Source organism: Podarcis gaigeae, assembly GCF_964106915.1.
Source record: "Podarcis gaigeae genome assembly, chromosome: 5".
In the NCBI taxonomy this organism is placed as follows: domain Eukaryota; kingdom Metazoa; phylum Chordata; class Lepidosauria; order Squamata; family Lacertidae; genus Podarcis; species Podarcis gaigeae.
In genome coordinates, this window is record NC_139681.1 from 32,956,645 (window position 1) to 32,982,337 (window position 25,693).

A 25,693-nucleotide genomic window follows, 5' to 3' on the forward strand; every position below is an offset into this window, starting at 1 on the left:
CTTAGCACTTCTTTCTCGTATTGTAATTAAATAAAATAACCAAACTGATTTTCAGTGTTCAGCACTAGTGGAGATGGGGCTGTAGCCTGGGAGGGTCATTATTAAGAAAGTTAAGCTCTGTCAGTTTCTCAATAATGGCTGTTGTGGAATGCCATAAAACCCTTCTCTATCAGGATGTAATTAACTCCAGCATTATGTAGGCAGCTGTTACTCTAGGCTATTTTTTAAAAAAATACAGGCAGTTTCCCCTCTATTTCACTTTAAATATATGATGTTACAAAGTTAAGGGTCATACTAAAAATCTGTGTCCTGCATCTAGGTTATATCTATTTACCGACATGAGGATTACAAGCGTACTCACAGATCATACCCCATTATCACTTTATTATCTTTTGCTAAATCTCCCTTACTTTTCCTAAACACAGAGAGATGCAAAGACACCAAATGATCTTCGCTTCATTACAGGAGCAGAGTACCTCAAGGCCTGGACATTCTAATGGATTGGAAGTGAAGTAAGTGTGAGGTTTACGCCATGGGATGAAAGGGAAACCTTAGTGGGCCAATGCAGTGCAAAAAATTGTTAAGGAAATGTATGATAAGACCTTGCTTGCTGTGTCATGCATTCAACTGGCAAGAGAGCCTTCAGCATGAGTGTACCAGTTGTAAGGAACTCCGTTTCCTTGATGATTGGACAAACCTACTACTCTGTCCTTTTTACTCAGGCCTTCTCCAGCATTGATTTTCAGTTGATATGATCTATGATGAAGGCTTTTTTTATTATGGAAAAGGGGCTTATAGCTCAGTGGGACAGCATCTGCTTTGCATGCAGAAGGTCCCACCTCATTCTCTGGCAGGTAGGGCTGGGAACTGAAACCCTGAAACCCTGTCAGTGTAGACAATACAGTGGTACCTCGTTTTTCAAACGTCTCGGAAGTCGAACGTTTTGGTTTTCGAATGCCAAAAACCCAGAAGTAACTGCTTCGGTTTTCGAATGCTTTTCGGAAGTTGAACATTCCACGCGGCTTCCGTATTGAGTTTTTCGTAAGTAAATGCTTCTGGAAGTAAATGCTTCAGTTTTTGAATGTTTCCGAAGTCAAACGGTCTTCCGGAACGGATTACGTTGGAAAACCGAGGTACCACTGTACTGTGTTAGATGGATCAATGATCTAACTCAATATAAGGTTATATTCCTACATTCCAACTATACTTTATAGTTTTGTTTTATGATGGATTTTATCTTATGCATGTTTATGCACTCTTGTTCACCACTTAGAGGTTTTATGTTAAGATCTTTATACATCCTTAAAATAAACAAGAGTTAAGTGTATGCAGAAATCTTATGAAGGGATAGATCATTGCCGAGCACTGTCAGTTAAAGCCTCTGGAAATCTGCAAACCTGGGGATATACACTGCCCCCATATTTTATCAGTCTACAACTCCCATCAGCTTTAGCCTGCAGAGACAATTGTGAGAGATTATGGAAATTGGGAGTCCAACATCCATAATATGTTGACTACTCCTGCTTTAAACAAAAGGGGACTCTATGTCACTGGGATCCCATTATACTGGACTTTGCATATGAAGGAAGAGATGACATCTTCTTTCAGAACATACAGTCAATAATGGCTTAGACTCATTAGAGCAGAGTTTCCCAAACTGGGTCTCCAGTTGTTTTTGGACTACAACTCCCACCATTCCTAGCTAGCAGCATGAGGGATGATGGGAATTGTAGTTCAAAAGCAGCTGGAGACCCAAGTTTGGGAAACCCTTCCTTAAAGCCTTCCTCTCACATGTTTCTTCATGATTTCTAAGATCAGCTAGGAGTGCCCTCTTCAGGATCACACTCCTGGGTTGTTCTGGTGACAACGGCACATAGAAAAGAACTATCAGCAACTGTCCAAACATAGAATCCACAAGCCTGCCCCAAATTTTCCAAAATTTAAACATTGTTGGAAGCAAGAAAACATTTCTGTTTACTTTGGCATTTGGTAGCAGTTATAAGCAGGCAAAAAGTTATTTTATGTTCTCATCCATTTGAAAACATGCGACACCTGCTGAGCCCTTTCTATCAGATTACTTTCTACTATATATTTATTACAGTCAGTATGGTGTTGTCTACAGGAAGGTACCAGCCGACTTTAATCTCAAAATTCTCCCAGCCTCATGTATTCTGGCTTCTTACAGACTTATTACCTCTTGAGCCCCTACTGTTGCATCCTAATGCCTAACTTCTGCCTCTTCAGTAGTAGTAGGAGTAATTATTCTCAATGCATTTATATTCTGCCTTCCTGCCTTAATATGAGGCACTGAAGGTAACTCACAGCGTGGTAAATACACACATACACCACAAATCACTTTTAAAAAACTCACCTAAAAAGGGGGGGGATAACAGAAATTACAAATCAAATACATGCAAACGAGAAGGCCAAAAAGGAGAAACAAACTGCTGGAACAAAATAATAAATAAATCTGCCAGGCAGAGTAATCCAAAGCCTAGACACAATAGGGGAGAATGCTCTATTGAACATTCCCACCAGCCCACTCTCAGATATCAGTGGGATACACAAACAGGCTTCTCCAAATGACCTCACAGAACAGGCAGACTCATAATGTAGGAGGAGCCAGCGCATTTGATATACTGATCCTAAGGTGTTTACGAATTTAAAGGTAATAGCCAGTACGCAAGTCCCAAACAAACCAGAATGAATACTGTAAATAGAGTGAGGGGGAGAGTTGACTAAATCCAAGAGGAGGAGGTGGGAGGTTTGGCTACTCAAGGTTTCCAAATGCCCCCACCCCACGTTTCTCATTCAAACCTCCACAGGGGGTAGCATGGGGGAGTACACTGGAAGGCAGAACCCCCCTGCCTATCAGCTTCTCCAGCACCCATCCCCCAGAAACTTCTCCCTTCAAACCTCAGTTCATTTTGATGTCCCAGCACAGCTTCAAAAAAATCACTTTGGCCCACTAGGGGTAAGGGAGATAAAGATTGAGCCTGATCTAATGGGGAGGAGTTTGGCAAGCTGTAAGGGGGGAGGTGGCTTTGGCAAGGAAGGGGATAGGGTGGTTTTGGCGGGGTGGGGGTAAATGAGGTTGGTGAGTTAAGCCAGCAGGGGTGGAAGCCCCTAGTACAGGGTTCCCCAAAATTGGGTCTCCAGCTGTTGTTGGACTACAACTCACATCATTCCTAGCTAGCAGGACCAATGGTCAGGGATGATAGGAACTGTAGTCCAAAAACAGTTTGAAAAACCCTACCCTAGTATTTTGACAAGAGCAAAATGATCAAAGTGTGGCAGTAATCCTAAACATACTTGGCATAACACACTTAAAGCTGCAATCCAACTCCCCAATCTGTCACAGTCTCTCCTCAGAGCTCTGCTAGCATCACTCCTCCAGCCTGGAGCTCCTTGTTCTGCCCACTGAAAGTGTAGGTTGGGGTGGAAGTATCGCTAGCAGGAACTCGCAGAAAGCCCCCCAATGGGGCATGTTGGGGGGTGGGTTGGCACTGGCCCTAGATTCGCTGAATCCCAAACTAACCCCACTGCAGTCACTTGATGGTATTGGGCCTGATCCAGGAACAGTCACCACATCAATTCCACATCAGCATGGAACAGGGTTTTATCTGCCCCAGGCAATGTTGAGTAGCAAGGCTGTGGATGCAGCAGTGGCCACCCCATTCATTCATGCCCCTCGGCTGCCCAGCCAGTGTCAAGATTGCTCTGTGATTCAGCGGGTTTAATTCTGAGTAAATATGCACAGGATTGTGCTGTAACGGGTCTTCTGTTTGTCTAACAGGGCTGTTGCTGGAAAATGTCTGGATGCACAGAAGCCTAAGGTTTATTTTTAATATGCATATTGCTTATTGTGAAGCATTAAATAATTGTTGGAAGACACTGGCAGATGTGCTGATGTGGATGAAATTAATTCAAGGTGAGTTAATAGATCTCAAAGATCTACACTGGTAGGTAATGACTGCAAAATAAAAAAAAATCTACATTTATAACAGAAAAGGTTATTGGAAAGGCTATCTGCAGTGGCATATTATGGAAGAAAATGCCACTGGAGGTGTACTGATTCTCCATATTATCATCAGTGGCTGACACGGTACCAGTCCAGTATCACAGCAGAACAAAAATGAAAAAGTGTTTTAAAATAGGCCTGTGTCTAACTTGCTGCAGGAAGTTCATCAGCTTGTGCCTGAGCTGTGCACTTTTTTTTGGCTGTTCCCACTTGGAGTTTGCAAATATACTTTAATTACCACTTCCAAATGAAATTTCTTTATACTACTGCTCGACCTCTTTTGGTTATGCTCTATAAAAAGGGGCTTGCTCTTACCTGGCATGCTCTCATTTTCAGTTATCAAACCAATCTGAAAGTTATCCGACTGGGAGAATTAACCCCAATCACTGAGCTGGTTGCATAAGCATCCACAAAGCAAATAACAAGTCAACAATACATAATTTGTACTGGAAGTAAAAAAAATGAAAGACTACAATTTAAGAAGTAAGGGAGAATGAGTGAGTTTGTAAAACACATCGCATTTGGATGGCAGGATGCAGCTGGTATGCTGTGACAGTCACTGCAGCTGCATTCATAACCAATCTGACATTTGGGCTTCTGTCTCTAAACCTAAGGAAACTACTTTGCAAGGAGAATTAGCAGAAGAATGTAACTAATATAAAATGGCAGGGGCAAGAGTGCCTATCAGAGCAAAATTCAAAAGAATGCATCACTGATCAATGGTCAGGCTGTCAGGGCTCTACTGCCAGTTATGAGTCATACTTAATTAGTGCCAGTGGGTGTTCCTCTGGGCAGTTGGCAACAAGGAGGGAAATGCCAAATGAGTGGCGAAAGAATGTGGGGGTGCTGGAGAAAGATGGTGTTTCTTAAAAGAAGGCGTGCTTGGGGGAAATTAGCAGCATTCTTTCATGCATCAAACAGCCAATGGTTCTGTTGGCTGGAACAGTAAAAATAAAAATAAAATAACCCCACAATTAATGCTTCTAAAAAACAACTGGTCTGTCTCACATTTCACAGAACTGTGGTATGAATAATAGACATGGGTGATCAAATGTAATGTGTTTTTCCACTTAGAAACTCCATACATCAGCATGCCAAGTCAAGACACAGAAGTGCAAATGACACAATCTTTAACTTGTTGCCAAGCAGGAAGATGGGACAGGTGGGAGATGAATGAACTACTTGAATGTATGCTTCTTTTAAAAATCTAAGTATTTGGGAAATGTTCAAGGAATGAAGGACTCAAAAGTAGCTTAAGGTAGACTTAATGACAGCTTATATTCTTTTCTGCTGTGTTGCAATTAAGTATTTATTATTGTATGTCTTTGTCTCTCTCTCTCTCTCTCTCTCTCTCTCTCTCTCTCTCTCTCTCACACACACACACACACACACACACACAGAATAACTATGCTTGGATAATACTACCTGGGTTTGACATGCCAAGATATGAACAACTCTTTTGGCTGCATAGACAGCAACTTATTGCCCTCTTTCTCATTGCATGCTTGAATGAAATTCAGGCATTTCTAACTAAACAGAGTTTCCCATTTTGTTCCCACTGGTAAACTATGGCTACCTGCTTTGGACTACAGTTTCAATATCTGTATATGTGTGCCCCACCCCATTCTGCCCCTATTCCACCTTCTTCTGGGTCCAAAAGGACCCATGCATCGGCAATCACATATCTAATAGCTATATTAGGATCTCACTTATGAGTCATACTCCAGTCAATGTGCCTCCACATGTCAGTGTCATTTATACATTTTGCACATGTTAGACATGCCAACAGCATTTCAGACTGAATTCCTTCCCTTTTAGTACATATATTCTTTTTAAGTACATACATATATAGTACATACAATAGTCCATCCTCTCTCCCGCCAATTAGGATATCATAGATACAATATACAGGTGCAAGTTTGCAATTTATTTTTAATTTCACCTGGGATGTCATTTAACATAAGCTAAACAAGCCTACTTCACACTGACCTTCAATATATTTCGTCCATCAAATGATTCCCTTTCCTTGAAAAATTTGCCTGCAGATCTATTACTTTGCTCTTCAGCTGCAAAATAAATATATCAAATTACAGCTCATCCTAAAATGGTTTTTTCACACATGGAATACAACTCTGCACTCACCTTTTATACAAGAAAGAAAACCTGCAAATTATTTCCCAAAGTATCATGTCAAAATTCCTACAGTCATCAATATTGTTGCAAGGATTATGCAAGGCTGACAGCTCAGTGTAATAGAATCATCCAAGGGGAAACTAGAGTAATACTCAGGGCTCTGTCAAAGCACATTTCAGCAATAAAGCATTCTCTCATCTCTTGAATTACCAAGTCCAGCATCAAATATCTGATCACTCTGCATAGTATATATTTAAAACCAATGAGGAAAAGTAAGCACTTGGGCAATGCATCCTTGTTCACAAGGTGTCTCTAATCTCTCAATGCCAGTATCTGAGAACAAACTCAAGAAGATGAATTACCCCTTAGCTAGAGTTTTGTTACTCTGCAATCTACATATTCTCCTCACAAGCATATAACCACCAATATGATTTCTGAGGTGTTCATGTTTCATTAAAACCCCCTCAGAATTCTAGCCCTTATGATAGCAAGGAACAAACTGTTGCATTGCACTGAGCCAAACCAAGGTTTAGCTTAGCATATCATAAGAACCAGAAACAGTGGTTCTCTCCTCATTAATCATAAGCTAAAATCGATAAAGAACTTCAGTGCTATCTCACTACGCTATAGTTTGGCTTACTATGTTGTGCAAACCAGCTATCTGAAAATATGACTTTTGGAAGTTGTCTATTTGTTAACAATAAACATGAGCAGTAGTTTGTAATTCAGGCTTGTAAGCAGCAAGCTACCTGTTCACCTGTGAGAACTGCTTCCAGGAAGGATAGTAAAAACCTCGGTGGACTAAGAATTTATATATATTTTTAATGTGCAGCCCAGGCACAGGATTTGAGATTGTGTGGACTCTTTGATAGAAAGTCTGAATTTTCTGATGCAGACATCACACAAACACATCTATTAAGTGTCCTATTTGTTCCATCAGCTAAAATCAAAGACAAAATCTTGATATACAATTAGTTGGTTGAACTTAGCATGGTAGTTCTTATGGCCTTAAAATATGCAATGCACAGAGTGACTTAAGGAAATGTCCTTGTCATAGCCACACACAACAGTTTGCTGTAAGCAGTATGTTAGAATTAGCGCAAGGCATGTTCATGGTTCAGTTCAATAGTTACTCAGTTACTATTCTATTTACTGATATAGTCATTCTCACTAAAACAAAACAAAACAAAACAAAACAAAACAAAACAAAACAATACAATACAATACAATACAATACAATACAATACAATACAATACAATACAGGAGCCTGGAAGTACATAGCATTAACCAAATCCATTATTAGATACAGGAAATACGAATGAAGACAGTAACTGTCTTGTCTAAAAAGCAATACAATACCCTAACTTTCATCAGACATAAGGGGAAGAAAGAGCCAATTTCTGCCAGACATAAACAGTGTGTTTAATGTTTTAGCAAAATATTTCTTCTCTGCTCTGTACTGTGTAACCTTAATGAAGGAACCCAACTCCTTTTGAGGGTCATGAACCAATTATCTTCTGCCTAAAGGTCACAAAACAAATGAGCAACACCAAACACAGGAACCATACAGCAATTTCAGAGATCAAAGTGGTAGCTATATTTCCTCAAGGAGACCTTATCAAATGCTCACCACTAGGATCTTTCCGGAAGATTGTGTTCATGACTGTGGCATGGAGTTTCACCCGATCCCACTCTTTCATCATTAGTCCAGAGGTCACAAACCGATCTGTCAGTCTATCTGCTATGAGTTGGAGCCTATGGAAAGGGAAAGGAAGTAAGGAAAGCCACAATTTTTTCATTACCGTAATGGGATACATAATTGTATGTTCATAACCCTGCGAGGAAAAATACATAAAATTGTTGTTACTAAAACAACAGATGTTGCATTTACAGCCTGTCATTGCTTCAAGGTGGGGAGATATCAGTGGTGAAAGTTGGAATTGGCGGGTCTGGAGTACAGAACACAATGTTTCAGTCACATTTGTCACTGGGCTTAGAATACAAGGCAAGCTTAGATAAGGGATCAATCATGGGATGAGATGACAAAACTATGTTCTTAAGACCAAAAATATACTGACCCCACCTGAAGATGGCTTGATATCATGCTAAAAACAATTTATCTTGTTCCATGTACAATTTTGTAGTGTGGAAATCAGAAACTTGGCCAAGGATGCTTGTCTGAGATAAAGAAATCACCTCTGAATCACAAGCACTTCTTCAAGTCATGCTGGTACCTGTCACTAATCGTCTCTGGTGACAGAGGTGATAAAACAATGTAGCTGGGAACTGACGATACCTTGCTTAACCCTAGCAATACAGCACCTTCCCCTACCCTACAGACATTTCTAGGACAATGTAGTGCACAGGCATCATACAGGATCGTTTTATTTGGGTGTGCACATCACATTCATTTTGGAATTAACCTGCAGCACACAGCCACAGGGTGGAGCTTTATTTGGACATGTTTGTTTTCTGAACATTGCCAAAATAACCCGAAACATTTACAGTCAAGTGTTAAGATGTATTTAGAGACAAGTCAGATGGATCGTTTTTTGTTTATTCACTGCCAAGCATAAATGAGCCCATTTGGTTAAATCGGCTGCAGTACAGCTCAGCTGCATGGTTTATCTGGGGATGCTTTCCAAGGCTGGTGCTTATGAATGAATTATTCTGCCTTACGCCATTTAAAGCACAGAGTGATGGAATTCAGACAGAAGGAAAACATGAGGTCACCATATACAGCAGCTCTCCTCACCATTTCAGCTCCAGCTTGAGATAATGGTTCTCCACAGGAAAAGTGGAAGGATAGAAAGTGATAGAAAAGAGGCAAAGCAATGCTCCCAGCTGAGAACGCCTACCCAAAAATGAGTAGTTGACCAAAGCAGCTAGAACTGTATAGAGTTGCTGTGAGATTTTAGCTGTCTCTAATGACATCAATCATAATGAACTATGTTGCTTCTATAAGTGGATACACACACACACACACACACAGATATATATATATATATATATATATATATATATATATATATATATATATGGCAGGGGGACTGGAACAGATATATACCCAATGCCTGAGCCAAAAATCCACCTATATCTGTAAGCAATAAAGTTGTGGCCATTTCTAATCCAGATCATTGTCTGCTTGAGTTTATTAATTACATCTTACATTTAGCCACTGCCCGTGGGGGCGGCAGCACTATGACTGGGCCCGCAGCAAACAAACAAACAAACTTTGTGGCGAGTTCCCCCCCTTTTTTTTCAAAAAGAAAAGCACTGGTTCTACATCATCTTAAAGGCATCAGTTTAATTCCAGTTCTGATTACAACTGAACGTTTCTGAAAGGTCAAATACGGGAATCAGGAAGCTTTATAAGTGTACAGGAACTTGTCCCTGCTAGAACATACAAGTAATCTCCCCACACAAAAGTGTGATGATTCATATTTGTGCTAACTGCAAACTAAATGTGTGCACTAGGGGATGAACACATTTCTAAAGCCCCGTAGCTCTTCAGTATGTTTTCTTCCTTGAAAGGACTGAGCAAGATTCATAGCACCATGGACAGAGAACATTCATTAAAACCAAACATTCCTGCTCATTAAAATGGGAGATCATCACACAAATGGGAAGTCTTATACAATCTTGTCACTAAGTCCATTAGCAACATAATTTGCCAGATAGCTCATCCCTTTCCAGCTATAAGTTGGCACCTTGGCCCTTTAGGTCTTACTCAGAGATGGAACAGTAATAAGGTTATTCCCTCTCCCACTCTGGTCACCATTTGCTTGACAATCCTTGATGAGCTAACGCTACAGCCTGCTAGCTTTGAGCTGTCCCTTTGAAGCAGTTACTGGCCAATTTCTAGTCTTACTGATTGAATCTTATGTTTCGCCCCTCATCATTTTATTTCTGGTGATACATCAGTGACTTTTAAAATTAGCGATGACAAATGAAAGAAGTATCATCACAGATGATACTAAAACAAATTAACAAAATAGCTCAAGTGAAAATGGTGCTTTATGATGTTATAAAATTAATCAAAGAAATGAGACAAATTAAAATGAATTACAAAGTCTTTGCTACATGGGAACCATCAGAGCATAACCTTATTTCACTGTCTCCCCCCACCCCAATCTAAACACAGTCTCCAGCATCACCAAGGCAAAGGAGGGAAATGGGAACTCTTATGCTTTGGGAAATCAACTATTCAGAAGCAAACAAAAATCAGAAAGGATATTTGCTTCTCACATTGCCATATAAAGGATGGATCAAGAACTTATTTTATAATCCTAAGTGTTGAAAGAGCCAGTCACTTTTCTTAAGGTATCAGAGTAACTAATACTGTATGTTACTATTAGTTATTAAACTCATGGAATCTACTGAGTATATCTATTAAATCCAAGTGCCTTAGCTTTTATATCATCCCAAGTATGTATGTCCTGGTAGCACAGAATCCAGTTAATGGGTAGTGAGAGAGCTATGAAGCAATGGACACTTGTTCTTTGAAAGTGTAAAATCCCAAAGTAATTAGGATCTGTCTCTACCATTGATCCTACGGATCAGATTCCTTGTAAGGCAGAAAGCTAAAGCAAATAAAAACATGGTAGTCCTTATTTTAACAAAAGCTGAGGATTAATTTGAAATGATACATTTAAATCTTGTTTATTTAATTTTGCTGTAACTATTTACTCTGATGCTTCTTTTCAGGAAACCACAGATACATTTCAAAGGGAAGAAATAAATAAATTGAAACATTCAATATACATTTGAAAAGAAAACAAAAGGAATGGCCTGGTCTATATTTAAACTGGTTTCTTAGGGAAGGTAGTGACAACACTGAATACAAAATAAATGAACATTCATACTTTGCAAGTAGGCAAAGTAAAGAGCATTACAAAATTGTATAACAATGTGACTTAGCAGTCAGTTGAAAAGACAGGGGCCACATTCTCGCAGGTTAGCCATCTAGACAAGTCTGAACGGGTCCAAGCAAAGTTTTCAGCTTCCATGCTCCCCCTTCCTCTCTCTGCCTTCCATGGGGCCAGGACTTCAGTAGCATTTAGTTTCATTTTTAAAGAATTCTGGCTCAGCACCACCATGTGCATCAGAGATCCTGGTTTTAAAAAGCCTATGGCTAGCCACATAGCAAACAAACTCCAAACCATGGGTTATGAAAGTGGGTTTTAAAATGAACCAAGGTTTGTTTTAAATCAGAATCTGTGGTTCAAACCTAACACTTTAAAAGTGAAACAAAACTCTGCTGAAGTCGTCTTGCTCCTGACTGCATGGAAAGAGAATATGGGAGGGGGGAGTGCACAAGCCTGATGCACTGTTTGGGCACTTTCAGGTTCACCCACATATGTGTGAACGCAGCCACTAGCTAGCAGTGGTAAGAATTTCAACCACATATTTACCGTATTTTTCGCCCTATAGGACGCACTTTTTCCCCTCCAAAAATGAAGGGGAAATGTGTGTGCGTCCTATGGGGTGAATGCAGGCTTTCGCTAAAGCCTGGAGAGCGAGAGGGGTCGGTGCGCACCGACCCCTCTCGCTCTCCAGGCTTCAGGAAGCTGTCCGCAAGCCTTGCAAGCCTGGCGGGAGGTCCCGCGGGCTCGCAAGGCTTGCGGGCAGCAGCCTGCAGCCCACAAGCTCGGGGGACAGCGGGGAGGTGGAGCGCCGCCACCCCGCTATTCCCAGACCTGATCTGGAGGCTGGCGGGGGGGAGAAGCAAGTTTCCTTCTCCCCATCGCCAGCCCCACAAGCTCGGGGGATAGTGGGAAAGCGCGGCGCCGCCACCCCGCTATTCCTGGACCTGGTCTGGAGGCTGGCGGGGGGGGGGGGAGAAGCAAGCTTGCTTCTCCCCATCGCCAGCCCCACAAGCTCAGGGGACAGCGGGGCAAGCCGCTTTCCCACGGAGGCTGTCCCTGAAGGCAGAAGAGGGAGACGGAGCGCTCCGTCTCCCTCTTCTAGCTTGGGGATGGCTGCGCAAACCTGGGGGGGAAATAATTTTTTTCCCCTTGATTTCCCCCCCAAAAAACTAGGTGCGTCCTATGGGCCGGTGCGTCCTATAGGGCGAAAAATACGGTAAATTAGAACTAACGAGAGTGGAAACAGTTTCTAGTTTTCATAAGAAACTGCACAGATGGATACTCCATAATTATCTCTCTCAGTAACACTACTTTTTATCAGCCCAAGGGCAAACTCATTACAGACCCTTCTTTACCTACAAAGAGGTTGCAATAACCTTATCTCCTGGATATCTTGCGGTATATTTTCTGGCAGAAACAATCAAACTCAGAGGTTGAGAGCCTTTTCAAGAGTCATTATATTACTTTTGCAAATTCATATATAATCACTTTGTGGAATGAAAATGATTTTTTTTAATTAAAAAAGCAGGGGGAAACTTACTTGTTAGAGCCATCCTTCATATGAACTTTTGCATAGAGAACATCCATCATGGCTGGATCATCATTCATGTACTCTACACCTGCTACTTCTACAGTTAGTGGTTTGCCTCCAGCAATTGAGCTGTTTGAAAGAGGGGGGAAACACCAAACACAGTTCATATTTAAGATTTGGCAACTGCATAATTCACTTGGTCAGCTGCACTAGGCTACACCAATTCACCAACACAGTTTCTCCCCCACTTTTTAATGGAGGTTTATGGATTACTTCAATTAAATTTATATATTTTAGTGCGGCTGTTATTTCAGTAGTTTGATGCATATTTAATTTTTTATTTTCATTATTTTCTTTTAAGCCTTTGTATGCTGCTTGAGAATACTTTTTTGAACAGAAAATCATACAAAATAAAATGATCATCGGCAGAATTCACAACTATATCCTGTCCCCAGCAAATTCCCCAGAATACCTACCCTTTCTTCCGTAGAAGACAGAATGGATTGTTCATCACTATTGACTTTTGCCCTTGTTTCTGCTGTTTCTAGAATCATATAAACCTAACTTAGTTCAATTAATTTCAGTGCGTCTGCTCTGAGCACGTTAGCCGACTACAACCCAATGGATTCAACTCACAACAATCTTACACTATAGAACATTGAATCATACAGAGCAATGCCTCATACAGAGCAATGCCTCCTAAGCCCCAACAGATTTATGTCTCATTGTGAAACTTATAATGAAGACATCCAGATTATTTTGCCACATAGAGTGTCACAGGCTGTATTAATGGTCCCATCAAATGGAATGCTGTATGATCATATGAGGGTCAGTTCATATTAGGTCATCACAGGGATTCACTGAGATAGAGGAAAATTAAATCCTGTCATTATTAATGTAGATTGCAAGCTTTACATGCAGTAACTTCTAGATACTATACAGCACAGTGTTAGTAATATTTAACTGTTAAAGAGTACAAACAACTGTAGCATCTTTTACATACATAATAAACTGTCAAATATTAAAGCAAAGGATGAGAATTTTATCTATTTCTGTGGATAGTATCAGAATCCATGCAGCTAGCTGCTCCCTGAATAATGCAGACAAAGGCCTTTTCTCTGACAATTTAAACAAACAATCTAGAAAAGCATGTTGCTCATTGTGCTGCCAAGTCCTCATCACACATTAATGTTAACTTGGTCACACACACACAAGCGTCCTGCGACGCAAAACTGGGTCCAGAAGTCCTCAACTTTGAGCTGGTCTCAATAAACCAGGTCAATTTTGTGACGGCTACCAATCCTCCTGCTATGGATAAAATCTTTGTCGTTGCACTTGGAGGCACTGAGCAGTGAGAAATTTTGCTGCATTAGAGTGACTCTGAAGCTCAGCAAAGCAGGGCCAAGCCCTCTCCATCCACTCCCTTTGCCTTAGGAGAGAGTGGTGGGAGGCTCAAGTCTGCAGTCCCAAAAGGAATGTAAAGTAAGAGATGGGCCGGGGCTCATCTCTGACCTTGCTTTGGGCTTCAGGGGCACAGTAAGGCTTCTTGCCACTTCTGAGCATCTCACTGATTTCAAGTGCCTCTGAAGCCCAAAGCAAGGTCAGAGACAAGCCCCTGGCCATAACTCACTTTGCATTTGCCACCAATGTGCTTACCTGCTAAAAAAATATGCTCATCATTTGCAAGCTCATCTGCGGGTCTCACCCTGCAAGCTAGGAATCATTCTGCTTAAAAGTCCTTGCAAAAAGATTGGAAGTGGAAAAAAATATTGGGGGGGGGGGGATTCATAGTTTCACAGCTTGCTAATTCTACAGCTCAAAGACTATGGTTTTGTGTAGTAGATTATGACAACTCCTGCACTGTAGAATCACTGATCTACTGTATTAGAGCTTATTTTTTTAATACAGTTCAATACTCTCTACCTTCGACTTGTTTCGGAAATTAATCTCAGGGATATACGACCATTGGGTGGGGGGAGCTATTTGCCAAAGGCTCTGCTAGTGAAAAAGTGCCAAGGCAATCACATTTTTCATGCACTTCCAGGAGGGGAGAATCAATCTTTGTTCATGTACAAATAAAACCAGCTACTGTAAGAGAGAGAGAAATGCTAGGTTATAATAAGACTGCAAGCAAAGAGATGCTTCTAAATGGTTTATATCAAGAACAAAGTGCAATTAGGTCCTTGTATTATTTTGTGTAGGCTTTTCATTTACTCCTAATAATGGTTTGCTGAACTGCTGCAAGCTGGGATACCCCACACCCTTCTAAGTTACCCTGGCCCTAGAACCAGTACTTCTTTTTGAGTGCTGCAGCTGGATTATGGCATCCCAAGTGCTTTCAATTTACTCACTCAACAAAGTCTTCTTTACACCTCTGTAGGAGTTCTTGGGCCTTCTGGATTTCCTGTTCATTCAGGAGTACCAGTGTCCCAATAGTCAGATGGAGCTTGGCAGGGTTCTGGAACAGGCTACTACTGACACCATAGTCCTGTAGAAACATTGAGAAATTCATTGAGTGACATCAGAAATTCATGTTTCTCTTTACTTTTGCATATCTAGGAATCTGTGTCGCTTTTAAGGTATAGAGCAGCTCTCTATTACAAGCGAGGCTTTATGTTCTAAAAAATGTGGAGCAGCTATTGGTTCTTTATTCCAATCTCACAGGTTTGTAACCAGGTTCCTGTAGCATCTTAGAGAGACCTATTCAACTGCTATCTCCATCTTGTAACTGAGTCTTCAAGGTAACCTCATAGCTAAACATCCAGCCCAATTTTACTTTATTTCTTTTTCCTTCTCTCCCAATCCCCTATTTTGTGTAACATCTTGCCTAATTGAAGAATTCTCGAGAACTCAATAACTTTTTGTAATGTTTAGCTTGCTTCTGAGAAAGGTATTAACCAACTCCAGATTTTTGAAGTCGAACGTCTGATGATCAGAATTCAAAATGGGTGACATGCAAAATTAAAGTCATATAATAACATGGAAATAGCAACAAATAGGAAATATTATTTAAAAAACAACAGCAAACTAAAAAATGCCCTGATAAATGTATTCAAATTACATTACATAATTTCCTACATTTTGCTGGCTGCTGCATTTTTAAAATCAGTCAGCTCTTATCTTCATAGCTGCTTTAGAAAAGGTAATTTCCCTACAGGTAATTGTCTTGTCTCCATTCAACCACATTGTTAATTTTTACATTTCAGAAACCCAAGTGATGCTGCACAGCGGGGGGCCAGCTAATGATTCCCTTTCTTATGCAAGTCTTATTTGAAGGAGCAAAGTGGCAAATCATTTGCTACTCCTCGGCCACATACCGGTATAGTGATGCAGACTGTAGAATCAACACACCCTTACTCTCATCTTGTTTGATGCCTGCCTATGCACTGTACACATGGGAGATGCTAGCAATATGTATCACACTGGAATAGCTATATGCCGTGGCTAGGCGTGGCACCAGCAAGGCTGGGGTGCATGTGTGTCAGAAGACAGTGCATGGCAGGAGACATTGGGTGATGCAGAAAGTGTTGGAGGAGCAGGGGGCTCTGCCACACAAGTACACTGGAATTATGATGACTAAATGTATTACCAACCCTTCATCAGCAGATCCCACAACAGTAACAACAATTTAAAATTCAATATTAAAAAATGTTAAAAACAAATAATAGTCACAGAATAGGGTGGGAACACACATTTCAGGTGCCAAAGGCCGGGGTGAATTGGTGTGTCATCAGCATTCACTGAAAGCTGTATAGTGAAATCATCAGATGTATCTCTGTGAAGAGGGAATTCCACACCTTAGGGGTTGCCACAGAGAGAATGCCCTTTCCCCGGGTCTCTGCCCCCTGAATTTCTGAGGTTGGCAGAACTACCAGCCCCCCTCCTGATCTTAACCCCTGAGAGGGTCTGTAGAGAAGGAGGCACACTTTCAGCTATTTGGGGCCTAAGTCGTTTAGGGCTTTAAACACTATCTACACAGGGAAATGAATTTTTTCAACAGTGAATGAACTGTGTCACGAATAAAAAATATACCAACTGGAAGAAAGACCAAGAACATTGATTTAGGGCCCTGCACCCTCCAAGAGTCAGGAATCACTATAGAATATCTATTCAGTGTAAAAATAGATCCAAGTATGAGGAACGCAGAGGTCTTGATCCCTGAATAGTAGAAGTTTGACAAAGGCTTTTTCTTGTTTCTAAGCTTTGAGAAAGACTGCTCCAATTTGAGATTTTGTCAGCCCCCTTTATACACAGAAACGTTTAAATCATTTGCTGAAATCTTCCAGAAACAGAAAGTTCCACAGCAATCTATGCCAACCTGGTGTCCCCAAGATGTTTTGGACTATAATTCCCATCAACCTCAGACAGCAAGGCGATGATGGACAGGCCTGATGGGAGTTACAGTCCAAAACATCTGAACAGAACCAGGTTGGCAAAGATTGCTTTAAACAAGCCATTGTATTGTTCCATATCTTATGACTCCAGTTATGATCCTGCAGACTCCAAGACTCACTGAACATGGGCAATAATCTGCAGACAGAGCTAGGAATCCGTTATCAATGCTGCCCATGTTATTGGGAAAGCGTTACTACCGTCACTGCTACCTTCCAGGCCCTCACAGACAAAGGAGGCCAAATTGATAATATTCAATTCAATTCAGTTAATGTCAATTCCACCTTTCAACGGGAATGCTCAAAGCAGCTGAGAACAAAAGCTCTCTCTCCCCCATTCTTTCCATTCTGCCAACTGGTACAAAAACAAAGCTGAAAAATGTCCTCATTCTCTTCTGCATGAAAGCTTATTTAGGATATACTGCAAAGACGAAGTGGTTGTACTTATGAGCTTTCTCTTCAAATATGGGACAAGCCCCAGAAGCCATTTAGTCCATAATGAACACAGGGAGCCTCAGAAGCTGGGGAGGCAGCAGGGGGCAGGTTTGTTATGTTCCAACTGTTGACAGCAGTTCATTTTAATTTCTGTAATGCTCACAGATATGATGCACACAAAATATATTAACACAATAAATAAGCAGCTTTTAGGAAAAGAGGGAGTCAATCTAATCCCATGGGGGAGGGGAAAGGAGATTTCATGTTATAATTACCAGCAACCTAATCAGCTGAATTTCTTCTCTACAGCTTTCCAGGAATCAGTGGTATCTTACATGCTCTGACAGCTTCCTATTCTGATCTGCACATCACTAGGAAACACCTGAACTAGCTTCGCAGGAGGAAGCCCCATTAACAGCAGAGAAGATCCATAACTCCCTCCTATACATTATCTGCAAATATCAAACCAACTGCTTCTCATCTTTTACTACATTTTCAGAGCTCTAGTGATTGTGGTCTAAATTGGGCATAGGCAAACTCGGCCCTCCAGATGTTTTGGGACTACAACTCCCATCAACCCTGACCACTGGTCCTGTTAGCTAGGGGTGATGGGAGTTGTAGTCCCAAAGCATCTAGAGGACCGAGTTTGGGGATGCCTGGTATAAACAGAACAATCCTAAGTAGGTTTACCCAGAAGTAAGACCTACTGAGTTCAATGGATCTTACTCCTTACCTGAAGGCGCAATCTTAATTCCTGGCAAGGGAATAGCAGGCTGAACAGAGAAGGAGAGCTGCCACCACATCTGAAGCTCTGCGTCTCACACTGGCCATGGAGGAAAGGGAAGGAGTATTTCACCTAATTTATGCTGTGCCAGCTTCATGTGACAATAGCAGAGAGACCTGGATCAAGTCCCTCCCTAGCTGCAGGACCAGTTCAGGGTCCAGCAAATTCATGGCTGGTCCAACTTCTCTCCACTGCCATTCCACCCCATATTGAGCCCTTAAACTGACTATTACCAACGGGAACACCACTAGCCATAGCATGTCAACAACTCACATTGTTGATGGTCAGAGACAAACAGAAGGGAAATCCTCCCCATACCCTAAATGCATCCCAGCAGTGGAGGTTGGGGGGTTAGGATTGTTCTGCAAATGTGTTTTAATCTTAACAATTTAACCCCATGACGCTTCTGAGTGGACTTTTATCAAAAAAAGCCTGCAGCAAAGTTGCAACAGGCTGCTCTAGCTTGCTGAGCCCTTGCTGTTTTGCTTAGATGCTTGCCTGCTTTAAGACAAAGAGCCTTTAAATTACTTGTTCAAACTCCCAGTTCATAATTTACTATTTAGTAATCAATGCAGTGCCATTGAATTGAATTGATTTTTCCTTTACATCTGCACCCAGCAATATCTTCAAACAACCCCTGTTGTACTTGAGCATCCTAGCAGCAGCAGAAACAACAACAATAATAAAAAAGTGAGTCAGAAGCATATCTAGAACAACTCTTAAGTAAAGCAAAGTTAGAGAAGAAAGTTCGCTCACAAAAATCTGGACTAAACCAGACTTACAAGCTGTATACAGTGGTACCTCGGGTTAAGTACTTAATTCGTTCCGGAGGTCCGTTCTTAACCTGAAACTGTTCTTAACCTGAAGCACCACTTTAGCTAATGGGGCCTCCCACTGCCACCGTGCCGCCAGAGCCCAATTTCTGTTCTTATCCTGAAGCAAAGTTCTTAACCTGAAGCACTATTTCTGGGTTAGCGGAGTGTGTAACCTGAAGCGTATGTAACCCAAGGTACCACTGTATCTAAATTCTATTTTCTTTCACCATTTAACTTGACACAAACTAATTTGGAGCCTCTAGATTAGAATAATGGAAAGCTACCATTAACACTAGATTACTTCTCAGATACTTGTCACAATTTTTTTCTAAGCTTTCTTAGATGTAAGTTTCTAGCAGTAAATGCATCAGTTATATTGTGATAAAGCAACAAAGGGATATAAAGTGATTGGAATGGTTCAGAGCCACATGTGTCCAATGACTTTCTATTACTATCTATGGGATTGTGCCTTGTGTGTGCATAAACCCAATGAAATCTTTGATGGCCACCAAACAGTTAAAGCAGTCCTCTTGTATTCCATAAAATGCAATGTATAATGTTGGTACCATATGATCACTGTTATTATTAATGCCTCAGAGAAGACGAACATTCAATTCAGCTGGACACATTGGTGCAAACTCAGCTTGCTTCATGTAACAGAAGGACAATGTAATTAGATATTATTATCTATGCAAATAGTGGTTAGATTTCATTTAAAAAGCAATTGTCTGTAATAGGTCTGCACATATGGTAGAAACAGAACACAATGTATCCATAAGTACAATCAAATTACTAAAGTATGAAGTACCCAGTAGTCCAGTGCATTCTGCCTCTTCTCAATGTGTGTACTTAGGGTCACAGTTTTTATATTGTTGTAGGATGAGTTGTACTCTGGGGCTCACTCTTAAAATGCTAAATTGAATTTAGAACTCCACTAGAAGCTAAAAAGATGCTCTAGCTTTCACAGCCCTTATAATTCGGCTTAGATACTTGCCTGCTCTGAAAAAGAAACCTCTTAACAACAACAACAACAACAACAACAACAACAATAATAATAATAATAATAATAATATATTTATACCCTGCTCATCTGGCTGGGTTTCCCCATCCACTCTGGGCAGCTCCCAACAGAATAATAATAATAATAATAATAATAATAATAATAATAATGTGATAAAACATCAAACATTAAAAACTTCCCTAAACAGGGCTGCCTTCAGATGTCTTCTTAAAGTCAGATAGTTGTTTATTTCCTTCCTACCCACAAGCCATTTCCAATTCAGTTTTAAGTTCAATTATTTATTTTTGATGTGGGATAACTACTCATGTTAGCCAAGGAATACTTTGCCCAGAATTATGAGAAATGTCCCAGAATCAAAGTCAGCCTAAAACTTCATCAGAACTACGGAGCTAAGTAAATGCACTGAGAAGAGACAGCGTGTTGCATCCAACAACGGCAGAAAGCATTTTTGCTCTTGCAAGTCTGGGTAGCCAATTCTTGTCGAGCCACTTAAGTCTCACATTTTCCCTCCCCAAAGCTGTTGAGGAACTCCCTGGATAGGCTGGTAAGGGCAGTATATTCAAAACTGAATATACTATCCAACATCTAAGAAACTTTTTTTTTAAATGGAAGCACATTCCATTTAAACCAATATCATTTGTTTCAAATTCATGTTTAGGAGTCGCACATCAGACTCTTAAAATACTGAGTTTCAGATATCCACTACTGCTGCCTTCCTAGCACTGCCCTCTGCTGGACACAAAGTAATAGCAAGCCTTTATAACCCTATAAATAACCATCATTGTTGCATATAGTGGGAAATACTAAAGGTTGAAGGCTTAGAAACAGATGAAGGAAATTAAAATTTGAAGGAAAGACAAAATTGAGAATAAGGCTGCTGAGGCTTTCCCCGACAATGTTTTCTTCATACTTACATTACAGGAAAAAATAACTACAAATAAAAATGTTAGTTTCATGAACATTCTTATTTCAACATGGAAGTTACATTTAAAACAGCCAAAATAGCTCATGGTCAGGGATGGTGATAGTTGTAGTCCAACCAAATCTGGAGAACCACCAATTCCTCACTCATGATTTAAAAGAACTCAGGAGACCATAGTAACTTTATCATCATAGTAGCTTATATAATCTATGGCATGGAAGGTACCACTGCTGATTTTGGGATCCCCCTTCCACTCTCAGCCCTCCATTCCACATCCTCCTCCATTGAGCAAGGCCCATAAGCCCTTGAAAGAGGTTTAGGGAGAGATGCCAGGAAGACCACCTTTTCCATCCAACAAGTGACCAAGAACTTCCACCCAGCCAGCCAGTTGGAAGTGCCATTTTTACAACCTGTTAACAATCTATAACAGGACCTACTTTCACTTATGGCAGTCTCATGCGATTTAGTAACTGTCAGATGCCATCTACCAGAAACTGTACTCAGTACAGTGGTACCTCGGGTTACAAACGTTTCAGGTTACAGACTCCGCTAACCCGGAAGTAGTACCTCGGGTTAAGAACTTTACCTCAGGATGAGAACAGAAATCGTGCGGCGGCAGCAGGAGGCCCCATTAGCTAAAGTGGTACCTCAGATTAAGAACAGTTAACCTGAAACGGACCTCCAGAACAAATTAAGTTCTTAACCAGAGGTACCACTGTATTTCAAACCTAACCCAATGTGCACAGTAAGCTCATCTATTGTATATAAAGGAAACCCTGTCTCAGTAAACTCATTTTAAAGGTGATTCCTTCAAAGGCAGCAAGAAGATTGGAAACATCTGATTCCTAATTTAAAATAACCACAGTTTGTTGTTATGGCCCAAATTACTAACTGCTGTGAGTTTAAACTATGGTTTATTAATTGCAGCAAGACACTTTCAAATCAGTTTGTGCTGATGTCTCATTTCATCGAACCACAGTTTAAACTAACTAGAGTTCCCATTTCAGATAAAATGAAAGACTCTTATTAGTTTAAACCAGTAAGTGGATACCACTATGCTCTTCCTCACAACTGCACCAACGAAAGAGGGATGGAGTAGGTCACAAACCCAACACTCACTTCTGACCATTCACATAATGCTAAATAAATCATGGGGCAGTGTTACATAGAATCTATGGCTTGATTAGATAAATGATCCTTCTGCCTATTTAATTTTTTTTATTTTATTTGCCCTGGTCTGGGCTCCATTTACTTAGATTCTGGGAACCAATATTAAATATCTGCATTTTAGGTTTGTACTTGGATCTACAGCTATTTCCAGATTTATTCTTTTCCCCCCAGGAAATATTTTCTTGGTAATGTGTTTTTATCCATTTTGAAATTTACAGCAATACATAAAAAAATGGCATTACAAAAACTTCAGGCATAAATCCTGTCTCTATCCAATGCATACTGTCAATGTATCAGGAGAGTACTAAGTACAGAACTTTTGAAAATTGTGGCCAAGATTATTTCCAGTTCTTCTATCACCACCAAACCCCAGATCTTAGCTTCCTCATATATACTTCAACAGATGAGATTTTCTTTTACTTTCAACAAAAGAAAGGATAACGCGTGAAGATATCAAGGCATTTTTAACACTCTTAAAAGTGAGTACTTGATAGAACACTTAAACAGGCAAGCAATTCCACCACTCCTCTTCAGTAGCAGACTTTGGGTTCTCAGATTTCAGCAGTGCCCTGTGTGACACTAAAATTTGGTGCCCCCTGCCTCCGGCTTCTACAGCATTGTTGTGGCGCTCCCTGCATTGTGGTTCCCAGTGCCACTACATAGGTCACACTACCATAAACTGTCTCTGCTCCTCTTTACCTGTTACCCTTGCCTAAAAGCAGAAAGGGGAGGATGGAGATCTTGGCTGCAAATAACGGAGGCAGAACGTGAGTTCCAATATGAGACAAGGGAGATTTCACTGAGGAACTGAGAGTGCCTTATTTAGAAGGCACTCCCTACTGAATACCCACTCCATACTTAATTGTAGGTACCTCTTTTTGAAAATTCAACCTCCAAATAATTAAAGCTATGACCTAATTTGATTACACCCATCAAATAACCATTTGTGATACGTATCCCCAAATCTGATTATATGGCATTTGTAGTATCTGTATGATTTTTTGGAAGGAAGGCCAACAACAACCTGTGTCTCTGCTCCATAATTTCAACAACAGTTTATTTCAGTTGATCCTGACAAGCGGCGGAGGCACATCATGAAAAGCTACAAATGATTGTGTTTTTTTGTATATTTAGTATATCTGCTAATTGGGTGATTTAGTACAAAACACTGATCATTCTCTTTCCTGAACACCACCCGCTCTTTTGAAATTATGTTGTATAATTTGGTCCAATCTTGCAACTTACTGGTAAAGAAACTGGTGGAGTCTTGAGCTGTTGTCTGTCTAACAATAAATCCAATCAGATTTATTGCCTTCTTTGAGCACCAGAACTTCAATATTCATTCCCCAACCATTAAGCAGTCTTTTCATAGAAGTTTACATATGACAATTTGTTATGGTATGTCCACCTGGTGGTCATTATTCAGAAACATTTCAGAAGGCAATCAATTGTTGCAGTACAATCAATGGAATAGTCTTTTTCTAAAGCTGGTTATGGCTTTGTTTGTTCTAATTTGGAAATTTAATTTGAGGATATAATACAAGTACAGTGGTACCTCGGGTTAAGAACTTAATTTGTTCTGGACCTGAAACTGTTCTTAACTTGAGATAACAGTTTAGCTAATGGGGCCTCCTGCTGCTGCCGTCGTGCGATTTCTGTTCTCATCCTGAAGCAAAGTTCTTAACCCAAGGTACTATTTCTGGGTTAGCGGAGTCTGTAACCTGAAGCGTCTGTAACCTGAGGTACCAAGGTACTGTACTTGATTTACTCAATAATTAAAGCCTTGATCAAATTGTGCTTTCCATCTTTCTGACTTTATTTGGGCATATATCATTACATTCACTGCTTTTGATTTATATGCTACTAGAATTATATGCTCCTTTGTTCACAGCAACTTCCGTTAGTTTTTAGTTGTCTTAAACATGCTTCGTCCTTCCTGCTTTAACAGTTTGGGGACCCTAATGGAAATCAGCCTGCAACTTAACTTAAATAAGTGAAACCAACACAATCACACATTGCCTCCATGCTCACCCCTATTTCTCCAGCCCTGTCTTCCACTGAACTTTATATTGTAAGCTCATCAGAGAAGGAAGCTGCCTCATCTGTTCTGTAAAGTGTTAGGCACTCTGATCGTGCTTATATAAAAATACTGACACTAACAAAGGGACAAACCCACAAGCTGCAAGTTGCAGAAGCTACTTGAGAAATAAAATCAGTAAGGGCAGGGTCCTTTTTTGCTGTGATGCTTTGATGAGAAAACTCAGTCCCCTGAGACATCTTGTACACTTGTATTCAAACTTTTATTCTTTCAGAAGGCAAGCTATATATTTTCTGTTCAAGAAGGCATCTTGAATTCAACTTATTTGTGTTAGATTTATTTTCCATGTTATCTGGCATGATATTTTTATGAATTTTTATTATAATTGCTGTTATTCTGATGTTGTTAAGGCAACCATAGCTTTCCTCTGAGAAAGAAATCTGTGGCTTGTATAAAAATAACTTATAATAAATATAAATGTTCCTTGACCTTCAGTACAAGTTGTTTGCTCAGTGTAAAAGCTTAGATGGACAATGCTTATTAATTTTTACATTTTAATACACTCTTAATTTTCTAATGAAGCAAAAAAGAGGAAGAGTTATCTGCAGCATATACAGACGCATGAGACTACAGCAATATAAATGATGGATGTTCAGTTGCCATGGTAACTATTATCGTGAGAGGGAAAGATTCCGTACCATTGCTCAACAACCAGCAGAAATGTTAATCTCAACACCTGATATTATTCCATTTTTTAAATAACATGGCTGTTAATCAGCCTCATTTGAATAGAGACATCATTAACTGACTGCTCTATTTTGAAGCTGAAAAAAGCAGCAAGAGCAAACACATACAGCTTCCATAACTAGCACCATATTCAGGTTCTAAGCATCCTAAAAGCTCACCCGCTGCTTTGCACAGCTGTATATACTTTCATATCGTGCTACAAAGCATAGGTTTGCAAATATTGCTTTCTGGCACATCCCACTGTGAGATAAAGTGACATAAGGGTGGGATAACTGACCATGAAATGAATGAGAGACATATGCGAAAGCAGTATGTTTTTTTCCTACTAACTAGCAGCTGTGTATTTTACACAACAGAGTTTAGAGAAAAGTGTGGGAAAAATAATGTACCTCACAGACTCCAGTCTCTCTTGCGGTGACTTAATTCTAGGTTTTAAAAATGTGAAGACTATGAATTTTGACAAAGGGGATTATGTTGTCAGATTTCAAGGAATCCAATTAAACCCTCATAAAATACTGGAGTCATACATTCTGATGCACTATCAAATTATTTTCTCAGAATAGAGTATCAGTACTTTGAAGTTGTTTTTTATCTGGCTGCACACAGAATTTCACCAGAAAGGTGCCTATACCATTCAACATGAAATGAAAATAGTGTGCCATAAATATATTGTGAGACTTACTGATCTCCAGATAGATAGATAGATAGATAGATAGATAGATAGATAGATAGATAGATAGGTAATAGATAATAAAAGGACTGTAACTTTTAGGGATTTTCTTAAAATTTAGTTATATAGAGAGTATAAGTCTGTTT

At 40.1% G+C, this 25,693-nt stretch overlaps 1 protein-coding gene across 4 annotated transcripts in view; it reads right to left on the reverse strand.

Moving 5' to 3' along the window:
- Window positions 1-25,693, reverse strand: part of ASCC1 (activating signal cointegrator 1 complex subunit 1) — a 48,583-nt gene that overhangs the window by 14,178 nt on the left and 8,712 nt on the right. For all 4 annotated transcript variants that reach the window (XM_083740778.1, XM_083740780.1, XM_083740779.1 and 1 more), the window contains exons 6-9: window positions 14,906-15,042; window positions 12,564-12,683; window positions 7,786-7,910; window positions 6,011-6,087 (exon numbers count right to left, since the gene is read on the reverse strand). In XM_083740778.1, coding sequence (XP_083596904.1) covers window positions 6,011-6,087; window positions 7,786-7,910; window positions 12,564-12,683; window positions 14,906-15,042 — 459 coding nt within the window. The remainder of the gene's footprint in view (window positions 1-6,010; window positions 6,088-7,785; window positions 7,911-12,563; window positions 12,684-14,905; window positions 15,043-25,693) is intronic.